Here is an 18,162-nt window from a genome sequence, read left to right on the forward strand (position 1 = left end):
ACATGCTGTGGGGTAACGGTAGAGCGTGATGCAAAACGGAGGGAAAAGAAAAGAAGAGAACGAGAGCCTGCTTGACTAGGCTAGTATTCTCGCTGTATGCAGCCGAGGAGAAGATTGAGGTTCAACACGATAGCTGGTTGATTCCGGACGCGAGAAGACCTGCTATGGAACCAATTGAAACAAGCCCGACTCAAAAGGACGGCTGCTTGGCTCAACTCCGCAATGAAACATCTCGAAGAATGTCTAAGTTGTATCGCCAAGTCAGAGACTTCTTCGCACAAGACTCGTTCTAGCAGTGAACTCGAGGCTGGGCTATCTCACAAGCTCAAGTCTATTGTCTGCTGAATTGAAGCAGTCGGACTGTTTGTTACGTTCTTGGACAACGCCTTCAGTCTTCTAGAAGAGAGTTATAGGCGCTCTCTCAGGGGATGTCCCGCTAGAGCGTTTGTACATGCAAGACATACATACGCCACGCGACCGGGCAAGGAGCGATATCTCCCCAATAGTTAGCGATGTCTTGCATCCAGAGATCGGTTCTCCTGTGGCGCTGCCACCAAATCTTGCTTATCGATGTGCCGTCAGGGATGTCTTTTCCTGACGCAAGTTGGTGGAGGTTGCTCCTATCGGCTTAGATGGCTTCTGCGACATGGGGCATGGGCTGATATCCTTCTGCAATATTCGCTCTTGGCCGTTTTCAATACGGGCAGCCGGGCTTTAGTCCAGTTCTATATTTACACTCGCACCGACTGCACCGTATAGCCGTCATGCCCAATGTGGAGAGTGCCTTTCTCCCTTGCGTCTCGGTCCTGCATATTGCTGGTCGCTAAAGCGCCTCAGCAAACGGCGACTGAGGCTGGTTCTGCAGACTCCAAGAAGTGCGCTGTCGCTCCAGCCTTCTGCACGACTAGGAATAAGCGGTATGCTCGCCTGGCCAAGCTATGACCGTTTTCTATGTGCATTATGTACTGCATATCGTCATCTGTACGGTCTAATCCACTGTGCCTGCATTCATTTACAAACATTTAATCTGCATGTCGAGTGGATCATCAAGGAAGAAGAAAGCATACTACATGCTCAAGCCCAATCGAAATGAAGCGGAAGTCATTGACCGACTTGGAAAGTGTGTCAGTGGCTAAATGACTTGAACATCGCTCAGACGTTGTACATGCCCGGTCAGATTTCATGTGTGCTTCAGTCCCGCTGCAAGTTTGCAGGGATGCCGACATCATTGAGAGCTTGCTCGACCACGTTTTGGAGCAGATCTTTGTCTGCTGACGAAACGATCATGAGATCAATGTCAATCTAGTTAGACATTGCCGCTCGCACTAACAAGGAAGAGCCTTGTAAGCACGCCACGACCCAAGAACCGGGGATACTATTACTTTATTGAGATATTGTTAATTAACAGCATGGGTTGGAGATCCAAGACATATCCAGACAAGACATGACAAGGGGACAAGGCCCAGATCTTCCAACCTGAAGACTTGTTGTACATGTTGTGCAACCCCAGAGTTATTGATCAGCAACTCTGTTAACACACCCGTTACACAACACAACACAAGCAACGAATTTACAGCATCTCTTGACGAGAGACTCTGCACTATGTCACAGCCGAAGGGAATCCCTGCGCCTCAACTTTGACGAATGTTGCATGACTAGTCAGCCAAGAAGCTCGCAATTGGGCTTTGTCGTTCCATTGCAGGGCCTGGCCTTGCCCATCACGGGCTTGTATCTGATTACGCTCAAGACATATCCGTTTGTTTAATCTGCGGCCCCAGGCGGCCTCGCCTTTGCCTGTTGTTTGAGTGCTTCCTTTTTCCAAGACAGGAACAAGAGCCGGCTGGCAAACAATGGACATGTCAACTTTGTCAATCATCTCGGCTCTTGTGATGCTAGGAATTGAGAAGAGACACAAACTTGTCTGCCGACCGAAGTCTCGCTTCAAGTCTTGGGTGGTGTGGCAGAGCGAATGCAACCTCAGCTGTGTACTTCTTGTGGCCAGGACCATGAGCAAAGTATGCCGTGTCTCAACATCAATCAGCCCAGTCAGTACAGACGTTTCTCGTCGGTGCTCGTTTTGGATTCGAATTGGTCTTGGTTCACCAACTCAATCTGCATATCTGAATACGATCTGGGAAAGCCTCAAACCGATCGACAAGATCTGGGTTTCCTGTTCGGGATGGATCTCCGTTTGTCTCATGGGCTGATAGTGTGGAGCATGGACACTTCTGCCAATGGTCATGACACCCTGCAAAAACCCGTAGCCTACCCTCGCATAACCGGGGTTTCTCAGCCATACATTGTCAGGTATCATCATGGAGGACTTTGAAAGCCTTTCTGAAAAAGTCTGGCATCTGTTGTACGAGGGGTCTGCTTTCATCTCACAGTACTGACCACCGGAGTACCTCGATCAACACACTCCAGTGGGCCTATGTGTTGCAGACATTAGGGCCGTTTATTGGAGGAAGACAATATGTGAGATATGCTTGGGGCAAGCAAACAGGTCACGCCAGGAGAGGTATAAGTCAGTCGTACGGATTATAACAAGATGCCACGGCTCCAGATATTTCGGTCTCTGGATCTCTTTCTTTCTTCTGGTCTTTGTCGATATTTGTTCTGCTTAAGCAACCCACGTCTTGTCACTCTGAAGCTGACAAGAGCCGGTAATCATAATCTTTGACTCAATTATCCGACGGATTGACACCAACCACATCACCATCCATCACCGGATAGATCATTTCTCTTACCGAGAGTCCCGACGGACGAGTGCTTGGTATCGGGAACGGCTGTCAAGCCACAGGCTTTGTCCTTGGACGCCAACGGTGGAAGACATTGTTCAGAGCACTATTCGGTTGATAGACTTTGACTCGACAAAGGAGTTTGTTAGTCTTGATGAGGGAGTTTGCTTGATCAGTACCTCCTTTGAGTCTCCATACAGGCTCCTGTCTCTCGCTTTTACTCCAAGTCTCTCTCACTAGGGCAGACATACCATGGTAACTCCAAACTGTTACTCGACAGACGTCCGGCGATTCGGAAATAGGATGAGCCTCTACTCATCTTACCCAGAACGTCGAGGGACTGCTTATCCCATTCACCCAGACACGCGGACGACTATCATGAGCGACAGGGATGATGATGTGACGCCCCAGCGAAAACGCATCGCAGTGGCAGTAAGTCAAGACCTTTCCTTAACCCCTTTACTCTTACCTGGTGTGTGTGGTGTGTGTGAGACTTACATAGTTGTGTAGCGGGCTAACAACAGATCCAGTGTGGACGCTGTCGAAAGAGGAAGATTCGCTGCAGCGGCGATACAGGTAATGGAGGGCCATGCACCAACTGCAAAAACGCTGGCTATGAACCGTGCCAGTTTCTCAGGGTATGTATTCCTAAACGAGACGTCGTAGCTATGGCTTACACTATCGATCAAGGTGGCGTCGCAGGAGACATCCTTGAATGGCGGCGACTCGAACTTCACGTACAGCCTCGATGCATCTCGACAGTATCAGGCACGAGGAAGCTCTGCCATATCATCTATATCTTCAACGGCTCCATCCTACACTGATGGACTCCCGGCCTACAACGCGGATGCCTTTGTTTACCGCAACCCTGCCAACTTTGGGTATGGTACCAAGCCCTACTGTCCTCTTTCCTGGAATGGAATTCAGGACGAACCAAGCTACAGCGGCTATGGCTTGTACCAACAAGCTTACTCCCCAGTGCACGACTCAGACTACGGTATGAGCTATAGGATCGCCTCTGGAAACCCTGGCAAGTCGGCACTCTGCGTGGATACGGAACCCAACTATGCATTTACCGGGAACACCATGACAAACCTGGTACACCGACCAGCCCAGGTAACAGCCGACTCGACCAGTGTTCCCTACCAGAACCTGGTGCCTGATTCCAAGAACGTGGCCTTTCAGAATATGGCGTCAGACCCCAAAGGGATTGCTCTCCAGAACATGGCAGCGGGCGTCAGCGTAGGTGAGAGGGTACTACCCACGCCAGTGGCTCGGTCTTCAATGTCCAGCTCGATAGGATCGTCGTACAAGAACGATTCGGGCAGCTCCATCTACAGCAGCAGCAGCAGCAAGTCATCGCAGGACTCCACCTCGGAGACGTCGCCTGTGAGCTCTACTTCCGAGACCCTCTCGAGTTACACGAGTTACGAGCCCTCAAGCATGGCCTCCACCTCGAGCTGCCTGCCCTCGTATCCTCCCATCACTCTCGCTTCCCAGTGCGGCCGCTCGAGCAACGATCTCTACTCGCATACAAGCTCTTCGGATGCAGCTCTGTTTGCGCCGGCCGACTCGATGCGTCAAGGCCCTCCTGACATGACGTACCGCTACACGGACACGACGAGTGGAGTAACAGCTGCGGCGGTTGCTTCGGTTAGTGGTCGTCGTGATCTGCCCCATCTCAACGGCAGCGGCATAGGTGCCTTTTCACTTGGCCACGCTGCGGCGTCTTACATCCCTCACCAAGGTGCAGGCTACATGCTGCCCACTGGTGGTGAGATTGGAGCAGATGCAGCGACAGATCACTATCGCAAGAGTGCGGGGTCGCTTTGAGTCTGCTGTATCTAAAGACCTGAACTTGTTGAACTCTACGTTGCTTGCTTGTTTGGTCTGGGGAGTTACAGTGTGTTGTGTTTGAGTTTTTGGAAATGTCATGTATGGGCTATTGGTCTATCCCACCCGCTGCCACGCATTGACTCGAAGTTCGGTCAAGGCAACAGGGACGCAGCTCTTAGCGAGGGGACGAAAATGAAGGACATGTCGTGATCGGACCAAACACCCAACAGATTGGAAGGGTTCGCTTATCATCCACGACAAGAACCGGACGAACTACTCGATCGTCCCGCTCTCGGGAATGGGGCCAGAGGTCTGCGATGCAGCGGACATGGTACCGCAGCGACAGCGATGAGTTACAGCGTTTGACGGGGAAGCGAGTTGAGCGTTGGTCTTGTATCACGGTGGCGCTGTGGTTGAAAGAGTCCTATCTCCCGACACCCTTTTTAGTGTGGTTGTCCATGTCTATCTTCCCCTTCTCTCTTCCCTTTTTCCTATCATTGTCTTTTTTTATTTGCATGATTGGTCGTCAAAGTATGCATGCAGCATTGTCGCTCTTCTCTACATCTTTGACGTACTCTGGCGTCTTTGTCCTCGGGATTCTTTCTACCTACATCAACCTTTCTTGTTCATTTGGGAGTCTTGGTACAGGGAGTGAACGAACGAAAAAAGATCTACGCTGTAAGTGTCTCTCTGTCTTGTCACTTACAGCCAACGAATTGGGGAACCCTGAATGCATGAGTTGTTAGACCTGTGGCGCCTGGGGGGAAACGGGGGGTGTTTTTGGTCTGTTTGGTTTGTGTTTTTTTCTTTCGGTGCACAAGTCTGTACATGTTTTATGGCAACAACAAAAAATGGTGATTGTCGAGAGGGATAATTGGATCATGGGTAATGAATGACTCTGGCTTTTTACTTGGGGATGGTTAAGCCAACGTCGTATCTTGTTAAGTTACGACGACGCACCTGTACATGAAATGCACAACTCTGAGCATCTACGCCTTACTATTAGTCTTGCTCACGAACAATAAACGTATCTTTACCATGATAAATGACTGATATGATATGTGATGTGGTATAGTAGTATGTGACGCTTTAAGTGTTGAGAGATTTGTAGGTATAGATAGATCGGGGATGTACGCCGAAAAGAGATGCTATACGAGCAAGAATCATGTAAAAAGCTCACATGCTAACACAAGTAAATTGCGAACTCGTAGCTGTAATATAAAACCCCTGATATCGTGTAATGAGGCTCACCATCACATGGATCGAAAAACAAGCCAGAATAGGAAACTAAACTGTTTAGTTTCTAGGGCTCCACAGCGGGGTCGGCGCTACTCCGGTAGGGATCAAGCTCCCAGCTACAGGGCACGTTTCCAGTGTGGTTGGCGGGGTCTCGTTCGGTGAGATACCTAAAGACTTAAGTAATTCCCCTCCACTCCGTCATTGCTGTTAATCCTTTCTGTTGCAGTGCGCCGTGTCATCTTCTAATTCCCTGATCTCTTGCTTTTTCTTTTGCGCGGTGCTTTTCTAGACTTGCGCGTATCCTGATTTCCACCGTCAAATCTACAGACACAGACACAGCTTCAGTGTCGCTCCATCATTTCAAGATGCAGGTTCCTCTGTTTCGTCTACAATGCGGTGTCAACTCGTACGCCTGGGGTAAGAAGGGCGACGATTCTGCCGCTGCACGATTCGCTGCTGCTACGCCGTCTGATGAGCTCAAGATCGAGTCTGATACCCCATACGCCGAGGTGAGCAGCATATCTTCATTTGCATGTCTTGACTAAAACTGACAATGCTTAGCTGTGGATGGGAACGCACCCCTCCAACCCCACCCGAGACCTCAACACCGGCCGAACTCTCCTAGAACTCTGCGAGGACAACCAAGCGCTTCTCTCCCAGACCATCTCCTCCCACTACGGCAACAAGCTCCCTTTCCTCTTCAAGGTCCTCTCGATAGCAAAGGCGCTCTCCATCCAGGCCCATCCCAACAAGAAGCTCGCCGAGCAGCTGCACGCCCGCGACCCAAAGAACTACCCCGATGACAACCACAAGCCCGAGATGGCCATCGCCATCACACCCTTCGAAGGCCTCTGCGGGTTCCGGCCCCTCGGTGAGATTGCGCACTTTCTCGACACCGTGCCTGCGCTGCGAGCGCTCGTTGGCGATGAAGCCGCAAAGGAGTTTGCGCAGGTCGCCAAGGATGATGAGCAGGGTGTCACGGACGAGAAGAAGAAGTTGTTGAAGAAGGCTTTTGGAGCGCTCATGTCTTCGTCGACTGAGGATATCGCTGAGCAGATGTCCAAGCTGGCTGAGCAGGCAGAAAAGGAGGGTGTTGATTTCGCCGGCGGCGGTGTCGTTGCTACATCTGGTGAGAAGCTCGCTGAGCTCGTGAAGCGAACGCACGGCGAGTTTGGCGACGACATTGGTTGCTTCGTGCTCTTCTTCCTCAACTTTGTCACGCTCGAGCCTGGTGAGGCTTTGTTCCTGGTCGCAGACGACATCCACGCCTACATTTCCGGCGACATCATGGAGTGCATGGCTGCATCGGACAATGTTGTCCGCGCCGGCTTCACACCCAAGTTCAAGGACGTGTCTACGCTGGTCGACATGTTGACCTACAACTTTGCGCCCATCGAGGAGCAAAAGATGGCGCCCACAGACTACCCCTACGCAACACTCAACCGCACGGGCTACAGCTCCGGCTCAGCAGTCGTCCTGTACGACCCCCCAATCGAGGAGTTCAGCGTCGTGCGCAGCGTACTCCGCGGCGATGGTTCCAAGGCCACATTTGATCCGCTCGAGGGTCCTAGCGTAGTCATCTGCACTGGCGGTCGTGGAAAGATCTCGGTGGGACCTACGAGCGCTGAGATGAAGGAGGGGTATGTGTACTTTGTGGGCGCGACGGCTGAGCTTGTGCTTGAGTCTGAGGGTGGTGAGGATGATGAGTTTACGACGTTCAAGGCGTTTTGCGAGATTGATGACTCGGAGAAGCAGAAGCTTTAGAGGGGTGTTCTGGCTTCTGTTTATGAGCGTGAAAATTGGGTTTTTGAGATAGGGATGTGGTAGATATATTTTAATTGATGCTACGTTCTGATGTCTTCTTTTTGATGAGCTTGAACATGGGCATATGGAGGACATGCTTCCTTTCTAGTTTAATTGATACTCATAGCATTAGCTGGCTGCATAAGATATGGCACTAGCAAGTATTGTATAGCTGGCGATACACTGCGAATCTTGATATGAAAGAAGACTGACCTTGGTAGTAGTACTTTATCATCTAACCACTCTGTCTACTATCTAATTTAAGTTGTAGCTTAGTTGAAGCCTAAGCCTCTATCTCACTTTACTCGTTATTCTCAATTACAAGGTTAATCCATCTGTCTCCTCATGGATCAAAAATTCAACAAATTGCAATAGAGTTATCTTATGGACCAAGTTTGCCAACAGACACGTGTACAAGATAATGAGATAAATAGACAAAGGAATACCCCCCTTGTGCTCTGTAGTAGGCATCGATCTTGTCTTGATACAGCTCAGACCAAGACCAAGTAAGTGACCCCTCGCAACTCTCTTCACCGCCTTGTTTCTGCCGTGTCTTCCTTGGCATTGAATCATCAGCCTCAACTGGTATAGCAAGACTACCTATGCACCATCACGACCGACACGACACGACACTCTCATGATAAGATACCCACTTCCCCCAGCAACGTTTAGTTTTTTTTGCAGCAAAGTGTTCCTGTAGCATAAACTAATGCTTTTCCCTTAATTCCTTCCTTTTTTCCCTCTTGTTCTTTCCCCCATTTGCCGATCCCTTCTCGTCTGCGACGCGCCTTCTGTCTTAGTCGCCTTTCCTTCCCCATACCATCCCGCCTCGGCCTGTGAGCACTCGGGCCTCTCTTAACTCAGGTTAGTCAATTTTTCTTGATGAATTCATGCTTTTCTCTATTATCCCCAATATCGCCCACGCCTCTTTTTTTTCTTCAGACCATTGTTTTCTTGACTTGTCATAAAATGGTTCCATCCTCGGGTTGATTCTTATCGCAACATTCTGTCTAGGCGGGTTGGTATCGGGGCATGATGGCTAACAGGGAGAAGCCTTCGCGGGACGAACTCAAGAACCTCCAAGAAGACCTCGGCCCTTACTACCAAATCCCTCTCAAGCCCCGGCGAAGTGGTACTCATTCAAGAGAGAATAGCTTTCAAGAGTCTCTGCGCCAATCCTCAAATACTCCCGAGCCGAAACGGTCGAGCTCAAAGCGACAGGATCCTTCTAGCAGAGATTCGACACCGAACCGACCGTCCAAGTCGAGGACCAAGAACCATAGTCGGGACATTACCTCGGACGCGGGCACGCCCAAGCGCTCATCCCCAGGAAGAAGTGAAACCAATACCCCGCGCCCAGAGTCGGTGAAGCCGCCGGAGCGCAACAATCGCGAAATGTCACAACGAAACCGCAGCGGGCGGGCGTCCAACCGGAACAACGGCAATTCACATGGAGAGGAAGTGCAGATTTGGGAGCTGTGCAAAAGCCAAATGGGAGAGATTGTCTCGGGGATCAATGCCGAGAATGACACTCTTACGGAGCTTGTCACCATGGACAAGCAAGTCGGTGCCATGAATACTGAGAAGATTCCCGGAGACTCATTGAAAGAAATGGAGCAACTATGCCGAGCGGGAGTTAAACACTCTGAGGCTAACATGTCATCGCTCAAAAATACAATCGAGCAGCTTAAAGTGTTGCGCGCCGTGGTGCACGCTAAAGAACAGCAGGATGCTCAAGCAGCAGGGCCTGGTAAGAGGCAATCTCGAGACACAACAGCGGCAGCCTCTTCGCTCTACGACTTTGATGGGGTTGGCGACTCGCCTGTACCAAGTCCCATCGGGGGAAATTCACGGAAGTACGGCGATCGAGCCAGAGAACGTGAACGCGAACGCGAACGGGAGCGAGAGAGGGAAAGAGAGCGAGACCGTGACCGTGATCGCGGCGACCGTGACAGCATGCCACCCAAGGCCGATAGTGTCGAGCCTCAGGGGTCAGTTGGTAGCGGCGTCGGATCCGGGAACAACAAGTCCAAAGTCGTCTTCCAGAAAGGTGACTCAGTTGCATTCAAACCGAAGCAGCTGAGCAGTGGCGACTCTCTGCCTGATTGGATACTAGGTGAAGTTGCACAGGTGATGGGCGAGGGTAAGAGTCGACGCTACAAGGTTCTCGATATAGAACCTGAAGACCAGAGCAAACAGAAGGAATACCGGTCAAGCGCCAGCAGCATGATCCCCATCACGCCGGAAAGTTTGGCGGCTACGCTGAAAGATTGGGAGTCAGGCAAAGTGGTGCTAGCGCTATACCCAAACACAACGACGTTCTACAAAGCCGAGGTTCACAGCATGGACAATGATGGCAAGGTCAACCTCAAGTTTGAAGGGGAAAACGACTCGTCGACGCTGCAGCAGGTTGAGAGGAGGTTTGTGATTGAGTACAGGGTATAGGCTCTGGGTGTGCAGAGTATTCGGTACTGGACTATCTTGTCAGCGTTACGCGTTATTCTCTGGGATAGACTCATGTTGCGTAGGTTTAATGATAACGTCGTAGCGGAAGTGTTGGGCTCCAAGAAATAGCTCAACCACTCTATATTACAGAGTATAAAAAAAGACCTTATTAGAACGGTTACTATAAACATGACAGCGAGCATTGATGATTATTTCCTTGTTGATATAGGTTGTGATATTGCTTCGGAGGTTAATGTACCCACCTGAAGGACATGTTTAGTATGGCGACTGGACTTTGAGGCCAAGGCCATTTAAGAAAGCGGGTCGCGTACCTTACATTGCCAGATGCTCTCCGTACAGAGTAAGGACTAGTTACTGGGTACTCTGTACAGTGAGTTACCGTTATCTCATTTCAGGGACCAGGCAGGGGGCTCAGGGGCCTAGTTCTCTTTCATTAGGTCGTCATAAGCTTGGGCTGTCAACTGCCCCCGCCCGCCTGGTTGCCCCGTGCTGAGCGCTAGACCTAGAGGGGCTCAGGCCAGGGGGGAGAGCACTAGAGCACCAACGCCCGGAGGGAGAATGCCTTTCGCCAGGTCCGTTTTTTTTGCTTTCCCCTGACGGGGGAGACGGAGACAAAAGCTGTACAACATAATTGAATTGTTTGATGGAGCAGATCCAGTTAGACTCTTGAGTTTGCCTTGTCTTGTCAATCTGTGTCTCTCTGTGTGTGTATCTGTTGTACCAATATACCCCCCCTCTCTCTCTCAAGCCTGTCTTTTCGTTTGGACATACGGATATCCATCCCCCATCCCTAGGCTACCTATGAAACCACTTTAATTTAAACAAAACAAAACAAAACATTCTCAACCACTTCCACGATACGATACGATAAACCCGCCGAACGAGAGCGAGAACGCGATTTAGGTGTATGTATACATCTTTTATATTCGAACAAACCTGTGGTGGACATAGATCCCCAGGGTCAGAGTGTTTCGCTGTGGCTTTTTTTGTGTCGACAGCCTCCTTTCTTGAATCTGCCACGAAACAAACCGCCGTTGGACCTAACACGTATCTTGCACCTCTCTCCATTTACCCTGGGAAGAGCTCTGTTTCGATATTTAACTTTCTACTACTACGCGCAAAAGAAAAGACGAGGCTGACAAGATTTGCGCCGTGAACAGATCGAAAAAAAGAAACGACTCTCCCTTGTCAACATCACATCACACCATATCTCTCTCTGCCCCCCGCGCGAACCGATATCTACCATATACATAAACCGCAACCATGGGCGGTCAATTCTCAAAGATGATGGGCAAGATCTTCGGATCAAAGGAGATGCGCCTGCTCATGCTCGGTCTCGACGCCGCCGGAAAGACAACCATTCTCTACAAGCTCAAGCTCGGCCAGGACGTCACCACGATTCCCACCGTCGGCTTCAACGTCGAGACGGTCACGTACAAGAACGTCAAGTTCAACGTCTGGGATGTCGGTGGTCAGGACAAGATTCGACCTCTGTGGAGGCATTACTTTAGTGGTATGTTATGCGCGATGGATATCTCTGATGGAGGGTTTATGTACTGACGATACTTGTAGGAACGCAGGGTCTTATCTTCGTTATCGACTCGTCCGACAAGAACAGAATGGAGGAGGCTAGACAAGAACTTCACCGCATCATCAACGATCGCGAGATGAAGGATAGTCTACTACTCGTATTTGCCAACAAGCAAGATTTGGCAGAGGGTAAGAAGATCTCGTCTATCAACTCTTTCGCGCAAGTGCTAACAATACCCCCCAGCCATGAGTCCCCAAGAAGTTACCGAGGCGCTCCAACTCTCCAAGCTCAAGGACAAGGTCTGGTACGTGGTGCCCAGTTGCGCTACCACAGGCGAGGGTCTGCTGGAAGGTCTGGCGTGGCTTAGCAACAACGTCAAGGCTCCTCCAACCCCGGCCAAGAAGTAGAACAAGGAAACTTGACTCGTCGTTTGGAGTGTATTTGGGCCTTTCTGACTATTATATTTTATCCCGACTCGATCCCGAACTCTTCCTTCCTCGTCCGCTGTCTACTTTCGACACGATTTTATACCGCGCGCAGTGTGACAGGACATCTCTCTCACAGCCCCCTCCGAACGAAAGATTCACTCAAACCTCATCTATCTACATACACCCGGAATCTCCGCACGCCAAAACACCGCTGAAATACCCCGACTGTTATCATATCTTGCTTTAATTTACAAACCTGTCTTTTTGACGAATCGCGCGCCGGGAAGAGGGAAATCGACCTGAACAATAAGAAAAAGGAGATGAGATGTGGGGAGGACAAAACAGAGAAGCATGACGAGAAAATGGCAAGATAATAGAGGGGATTGTGTGAATGTGTATGGGGGAGGCAAAGGCAAAGAGAAAGCAGATAGGCAGCGTATCTGAGGCATGTCACTTCTTATTTTTTAGTTATTCGTCTTTTTTTATTTTTCTTGTATCTTGGAATTCGCGTTTTATTTTACTCTTGCGCATGTGTTTTCTCCTTTTTTTCTACTGGTGAGAGGTGCGCCATCTCTTTGCCTTTTATGTATTTTTCCTAATGATATGGCAGCCTTTTTGTTTCTACTTTTGGTGATGTGAGAGGTTGGAGGAGGCTGATTAGGGAGGGTATGGGATGGGAATAGTATAGATTGGTCTGGGACGGGAGAATGGAATGAAAGATGTTGTAGATACACATGTGCGTGTGTTCCATGGTTTGCGTCTTTGTGCTATGTGATGTCGTGGGTGTGATGAGTCCTGTGTTGCTATTACAAGCGTAACGCTGTTACAATGTCGGTACAGGCTAGAAGATATGTCCGATGCGAGCTTGAATTGCCCGGTGAACCAACTAATATGGCCTTCTGACGAGCGCGGAGCGATGAGCGGATAACTCTTGAACCACGCAGACTCACGACGTGGATTGTCGCACATGTGTTGTGAGGAACAGTATAAACTCTACATTCAAGCCCTGGGTATATGCTATAGCAACTACTCCGTTCATCCACCAGGCCCAAAACACTCTAAAAACTTGATCAACCGCAAAAAAATGACTGCCAAAACGCCGTTCCATGTCTATAAACTCCATCTCGTTTCTATTGTCTTCTTGTAGAACCCACCCAGTTCCCATCCAAGTATTCGTGTACACCGTCGGTATAATAATAGTATTGGAAATACTGCTGCTCTCGTCCAGGCCATTGATTTGCTACCGGCAGGACAGATGCTGGCGCGGGCTGGGGGATTTGTAACTGTTGAGGACCCTACTCCTTCAACCTCTTGGCCGGCCGCATGAGTGAATCGTCGGGTAATCCGCTGCGCTTCGTTCCAGGTAGACTACTAGTCCTAATATCGTTGTCGTCCTGACTAACGCGTCGACAAGGGTACTCGTTCTTGCAACCCTCGAAGCAATTCGCGCTGACACGATCTCCGGTAGAGAAGAATGGCGATTGGAGAGCTTGAGCAGCAGTCAGACGCTTGGAAGGGTCGTACTCGAGAAGTCCTGCGAGAAGCTTGTAGCCCTCCTGACCGAGAGAGGCAAGCGGCGGAGTACCTCCGGGGGTGCTGGCGTGGTTGATGGTGCTGAAATACCACTTTTCAAGGTTTGAACCGCCCGGTGGGGGTGGGGGAGGGTTGCGAGAGCCGTAGTGGCCATGATGATGGGGATGGTGACCGTGGTGGCCATGGTGGCCGTGATGAGACGAGGCCATCGTGTTGGCGAGGGTGTTGAGTTGGTTGTATTCGGGCATAGTTGGTAGAAGGGGCCATTTGTCCTTTGTGGGCACACCCATAATCTCTATTATCTTCTGCATTTGGTTGCGCTGGAAGGGAACCGTCTTCTTGCTGTCCATCTTGGCTTCTTCTCCCTTAAATATAGGCCGTAGAGATAGGAGTTCAGCAAAGATGCAGCCAACAGCCCACATGTCAATGGCCGGGGTGTAGTGGTAGGAGCCGAGGATGAGTTCTGGCGCACGGTACCATATTGTCACGACCACCTTGTCTCCGCTGAATAGTGAATGAAGGGGCTTGTCGAAACGGCGTGCGAGACCCAAGTCACCAATCTTGACTTCACCTGATGAAGTAACCATAATGTTGGCAGGCTTGAGATCACGGTGCAGAACCCAGTTCGTGTGGAGGTACTGGCAACCGTTGAGAAGTTGAAACATGATGCTCTTTATCGTTGCTGGAGGGATCGGATGCCGAGGCTGTTGAGTGTGGTGATGAATAATCTGAAGCAAATCATGCTCTGCGTACTCAAAGACCATAAAGATGCACTTGTCCTCGAGCATAATCTCACAAAGACGGATGACATTGTGGTGGTGGAGTTCGCTGCACAGACTCATCTCACGGACAGCACTCTGTGATATGCCCGTGTAGCTGATTTGCTCGCCCTCCTTGTCCGGCTTGAACTTCTTGATGGCGAACTCGCCGACGGGCTTTCCATTGCGACCGACAGCCTTGTAAACACGTCCATAGGTACCGGAACTGATGAAGCCGATGATGCGGTACCGATCTGTGATGCGGACTTTGGGCTGGTATCCGGTAGAGCGGTCGTGAGGTTCTACATGACGTTTTTGGTAAGCGTGAGCTGGGAAACCGAGGCCGATGTGAGGGCGGAGAGGCATCGCCGAGTATTAGAGAGTTGAGGTGCGCGTTAACCACTTGGCATTGGCACGATATATGTATTGTGAGAGATGACGATGGCGATAGAGGATGTCCCACAAGCGGTAATGAAGGGATTGACCAAAGCAGAACAAGCTGAGACGTCCAAAAGCCGAAAAGGAAAGACGATGCACGTAAGAAATTAGAATGATGACGCTGAGACAAAAAAGGAAGCCGAGACTGGTGAGAAGAATGAGAGGGTGAGTTGAGTTGAGTTTGAGTTGGCTAGGGACGTTGGTTGTCTAAAACTCGACACCTCAGGTTGATCTTTTTTCCCCCAAGCCGGGCAAGTATGCGGAGTGATCCGAGTAGGTAGCCAGAGGCAAAGGATAATGAAGTCCAAACGACGAACAAGATAGGGTAAGGCTAGTCTCAGCTGTCTAAAGAGAGGAGGAGGAATATGCAAGACGTGTGTGTGCAGAAATGGACAAGTCCGTACGAACACGGGATATGAAGCCCGAAAGGCGAATGCGAAAGGTGTGAATAGATGACGGGAGATATAAAAAAAGACAGGGAATCACAGATAGGCGAGATTCAGAGATATGACAGATAGGTATGCAGTAGAGGAAGAGTATGTAGAAAGAGATTATAGTAGGTAGTACGGACAATAGTAGTAGATGGAATAAACTCACCTTCAAAAGTCGCCTGAACACTCCGCTTCAGAGACCCCCTGACAACGCCCAAGCCAACGGATCCCGGGCCCGAAGCCCCCGTCGGCGGATTCGTTATGCTCATTTACTTTGACAACTCTTGTTTCTTTTTTTCTCTTTCCTTTTTTTGATATCCTCCAATGGAATAGTATAAAATTAGGCTCTAACTTTCGGAACGGGGCCTCCGAAACTTGGGGTGGTTGTAAGCGGGATTAGAGATGATTTGCGCGCTATGATGATGATGATGGCGGCGAAGACACGATATGCACCCCCTAGTTGAAAGGGAATGGGTTGGTTTCTTTCTTTCCCCCCGCGGGGAAATACAACAGAAACGTAAGACAAAAAAAGACAAAAGGGTATAGGTAGAAACAGATCAATCAGACTTGGTGATGCGCGCCCATAGGATGAGAAGAGTTCCTTTGAGTTTCGGGGGGCTGGTGGTGGTGGGAACTTTCCACGGCAGGAAGGTACTGTAAATCAATACTACAGCAGCGCAAACCTGCAGTAGTAGACGCACGCAGTAAGATGGTTACTGGTACTGCAGGGCTGTAGTGTAGTGTAGCTAGTAGGTATCCCTCTGCGGCGCGGATCTCTCTGTCTCTCTCGTCCGGGAACAAAGACACGAAAGGAAGAATATGGGGTCTCTCTCTCTGGTCTGGTTCGTGCGGAGATCCGCTCTCTGTGGAGATGGGAATAAAAGATGGATCTCTTTCTGAAATGACTCGTGGAAATGGCTACTAACGTTATGTATAATATACTGCCCGGCGTTCCGCTTGGTGGTGGTTTCGCGATTGACGCGGGTGCAAGTGAAAATGAAAATGCGACAGAGTGCAAAGAAAAAAGGGTTTGGTTTCATGCAAATTGGTTCCCTCCCTTGTGTTCTGGAACTTGAACTAGGTTATGCGACTTGATTGTCCTGTTGATTGATGACTAAGCTGGCGTGGACTGATGGGTGTTGTGTTGGTGGTTGCATTGATCGAGCATTGTCTGATGAACCTGGACAACACTAACGTACCTATTTCATGATGGTCTCAAAGACAAGTTATACGCTCATGTTGATGTCTTTGTTTGATAACCTTGTGGCTATTTGACTGGTAAGAATATGTAAACATGAACAACCACACTTATACTTCATAACGTCTTTTCTTGCTGTCTACCTTGCACTAAACTTTCAACGCAAAATACTAATCTCCCCCATATGCAACGCTTGCTCTCACCTTATCGGGGTCCCAGCTTCTCAAGAACTCTAGTGCCCTCCTCTTCCCACTCCGCCTTGGTAACCCACATGCTCTCCTTGTCCGCCATGATGTTGGCCAGCACCGCACCACCGAGGAACACCATGTGTCGGCGTCGCGGGGGATCCTCTATCCGCACCTTGAACTTGCTCATCCGCTCCGGGTTGCCCTGCAGCGCCCGCGTGAGCCACAGCTGCTTGAGCTCCTTCTCCAGTCGCGACGGGAGTCCGGGGTACATGCTGCTTCCACCCGACAGCACGATCGCCTTGAACAGCGACGAGCGAATGTCCACGTCGGCCGATTGGATCGTGTTGAACAGAAACTCGCCCAGACCCGGCGACTCGCTGTCGACGAGGTGGGGCTGGAAGAGGCACTCGGGCGCCTCGAAACGCTCGCTGCCCACGCGGATCACACGTCCGTCCGGCAGAGTGTAATCCTCGACGAGAACGGTCGTGTCCTCGCTCAGGCGCTTGTCGAGCTCGAGGTCGTACGACACGTAGCATAGCTTCTCCTTGATCTGGCGGACGGTCTCGAAATCGGCGGTTCGGTTGAGAGCGTAGCCGCGGCGCAGCAGCAGCTTGATCAGGTTGCGTGTGACGTCTCGGCCGGCAACGTCTAATCGCTTTGTAAGGTGGTTGAGAACCACGGATTCGTAGACGGGGACAATGTGTGTGACACCGTCACCAGAGTCGACGACAACACCCGAGCTGAGACCTACACCGCATTCGTTAGCTCTTACTTGCGCTGGAAAAGCTCCAATGCTTGTGTATGATGGTTACCTTGGGCGTAAAGAGCCAGGACGGCCTGGATTGCAACGTAAACACCGCCGAATCCATATCTATCAAACATAACCTCGCACATCTTCTCGCGGTTCTTAAGCGGGTTCATGGGCGGCTCTGTCAAGAGGATCTTCTGGCCCTGGGGGTCGACCTTGAGCTTCTCGTAAAAGGTGTAATCCCAAAGATGCTCCATGTCGTCCCACTTCTTGACGATACCGTTCTCCATGGGGTAGCTGATCTGGAGCATTGTTCGGGCGGCGGCGGCCTCGTCACCGCACATGATATCCTTGATGACGAGATCGCTATCGGTCTGCTCCTCCGAACGCAGGATCGGCCGGCCGACGATGGAGGGGTATTGATGCTCTGGGAAGTTCTGCGCGGCATATCCGACCTTGAGGAAACCGGTACCTCCATCGAGGACTAAGCGGTAGGACGTGAGGTCAGCACAGGGGTTGACTAAAGACTAGAGAGCTTGCTGGAGCTCTGTGCGGTGCGTGTGAAGCTTACCAATGGGTGGAGGGTTGGCCATATTTACAGTATAAGAGGGTGGGAGATGTGTGTTGTGTGATTGAGAGGCCGACGAGGTGTCGTGTTGCTATCGCCAACAGCTCAGCTTAGAGGAGGTTGAGGTGGTCGTCAGTAGTGGGGTTCGCCTTGCCGACCGTCGTCAGAGGTCCGGTGGCTGAGGCGGATCACGTGGCGCCCCGCGATACTTGGAAATGATGGTTATACAGACACTCACAGTCATATAAACGGCTAGACC

General features: G+C 50.5%; 6 protein-coding genes across 6 annotated transcripts, besides 2 other annotated features; 4 read left to right on the forward strand and 2 right to left on the reverse strand.

Moving 5' to 3' along the window:
• Nucleotides 1-3,116: 3,116 nt before the first annotated feature.
• On the forward strand, nucleotides 3,117-4,571 carry FPSE_08283 (uncharacterized protein; the record flags this gene model as incomplete). The annotated part of the gene is made up of 3 exons (XM_009261401.1): nucleotides 3,117-3,170; nucleotides 3,269-3,376; nucleotides 3,429-4,571. The coding sequence occupies 3 exons, from the start codon at nucleotides 3,117-3,119 to the stop codon at nucleotides 4,569-4,571; spliced, it is 1,305 nt and encodes a 434-aa protein (XP_009259676.1).
• A 1,607-nt stretch (nucleotides 4,572-6,178) lies between these two features.
• Nucleotides 6,179-7,577, forward strand: FPSE_08282 (uncharacterized protein; the record flags this gene model as incomplete). Its single annotated transcript, XM_009261400.1, has 2 exons — nucleotides 6,179-6,322; nucleotides 6,375-7,577. 2 exons carry the CDS (start codon nucleotides 6,179-6,181, stop codon nucleotides 7,575-7,577), a joined length of 1,347 nt encoding a protein of 448 aa, XP_009259675.1.
• Nucleotides 7,578-8,651: 1,074 nt separating this feature from the next.
• On the forward strand, nucleotides 8,652-10,061 carry FPSE_08281 (uncharacterized protein; the record flags this gene model as incomplete). The annotated part of the gene is made up of 1 exon (XM_009261399.1): nucleotides 8,652-10,061. One exon carries the CDS (start codon nucleotides 8,652-8,654, stop codon nucleotides 10,059-10,061), a length of 1,410 nt encoding a protein of 469 aa, XP_009259674.1.
• An 840-nt stretch (nucleotides 10,062-10,901) lies between these two features.
• Nucleotides 10,902-10,921: a microsatellite.
• Nucleotides 10,922-11,345: 424 nt separating this feature from the next.
• On the forward strand, nucleotides 11,346-12,020 carry FPSE_08280 (uncharacterized protein; the record flags this gene model as incomplete). The annotated part of the gene is made up of 3 exons (XM_009261398.1): nucleotides 11,346-11,595; nucleotides 11,655-11,801; nucleotides 11,857-12,020. The coding sequence occupies 3 exons, from the start codon at nucleotides 11,346-11,348 to the stop codon at nucleotides 12,018-12,020; spliced, it is 561 nt and encodes a 186-aa protein (XP_009259673.1).
• A 1,316-nt stretch (nucleotides 12,021-13,336) lies between these two features.
• FPSE_08279 (uncharacterized protein) lies at nucleotides 13,337-14,698 on the reverse strand (the record flags this gene model as incomplete). The annotated part of the gene is made up of 1 exon (XM_009261397.1): nucleotides 13,337-14,698. One exon carries the CDS (start codon nucleotides 14,696-14,698, stop codon nucleotides 13,337-13,339), a length of 1,362 nt encoding a protein of 453 aa, XP_009259672.1.
• Nucleotides 13,718-13,771: a microsatellite.
• A 1,905-nt stretch (nucleotides 14,699-16,603) lies between the features above and the next one.
• On the reverse strand, nucleotides 16,604-17,928 carry FPSE_08278 (uncharacterized protein; the record flags this gene model as incomplete). Its single annotated transcript, XM_009261396.1, has 3 exons — nucleotides 16,604-17,334; nucleotides 17,400-17,855; nucleotides 17,907-17,928. The coding sequence occupies 3 exons, from the start codon at nucleotides 17,926-17,928 to the stop codon at nucleotides 16,604-16,606; spliced, it is 1,209 nt and encodes a 402-aa protein (XP_009259671.1).
• Between the last annotated feature and the right edge of the window lie 234 nt (nucleotides 17,929-18,162).

The sequence above is a fragment of the Fusarium pseudograminearum genome, chromosome 2, assembly GCF_000303195.2.
Source record: "Fusarium pseudograminearum CS3096 chromosome 2, whole genome shotgun sequence".
Lineage (NCBI taxonomy): Eukaryota > Fungi > Ascomycota > Sordariomycetes > Hypocreales > Nectriaceae > Fusarium > Fusarium pseudograminearum.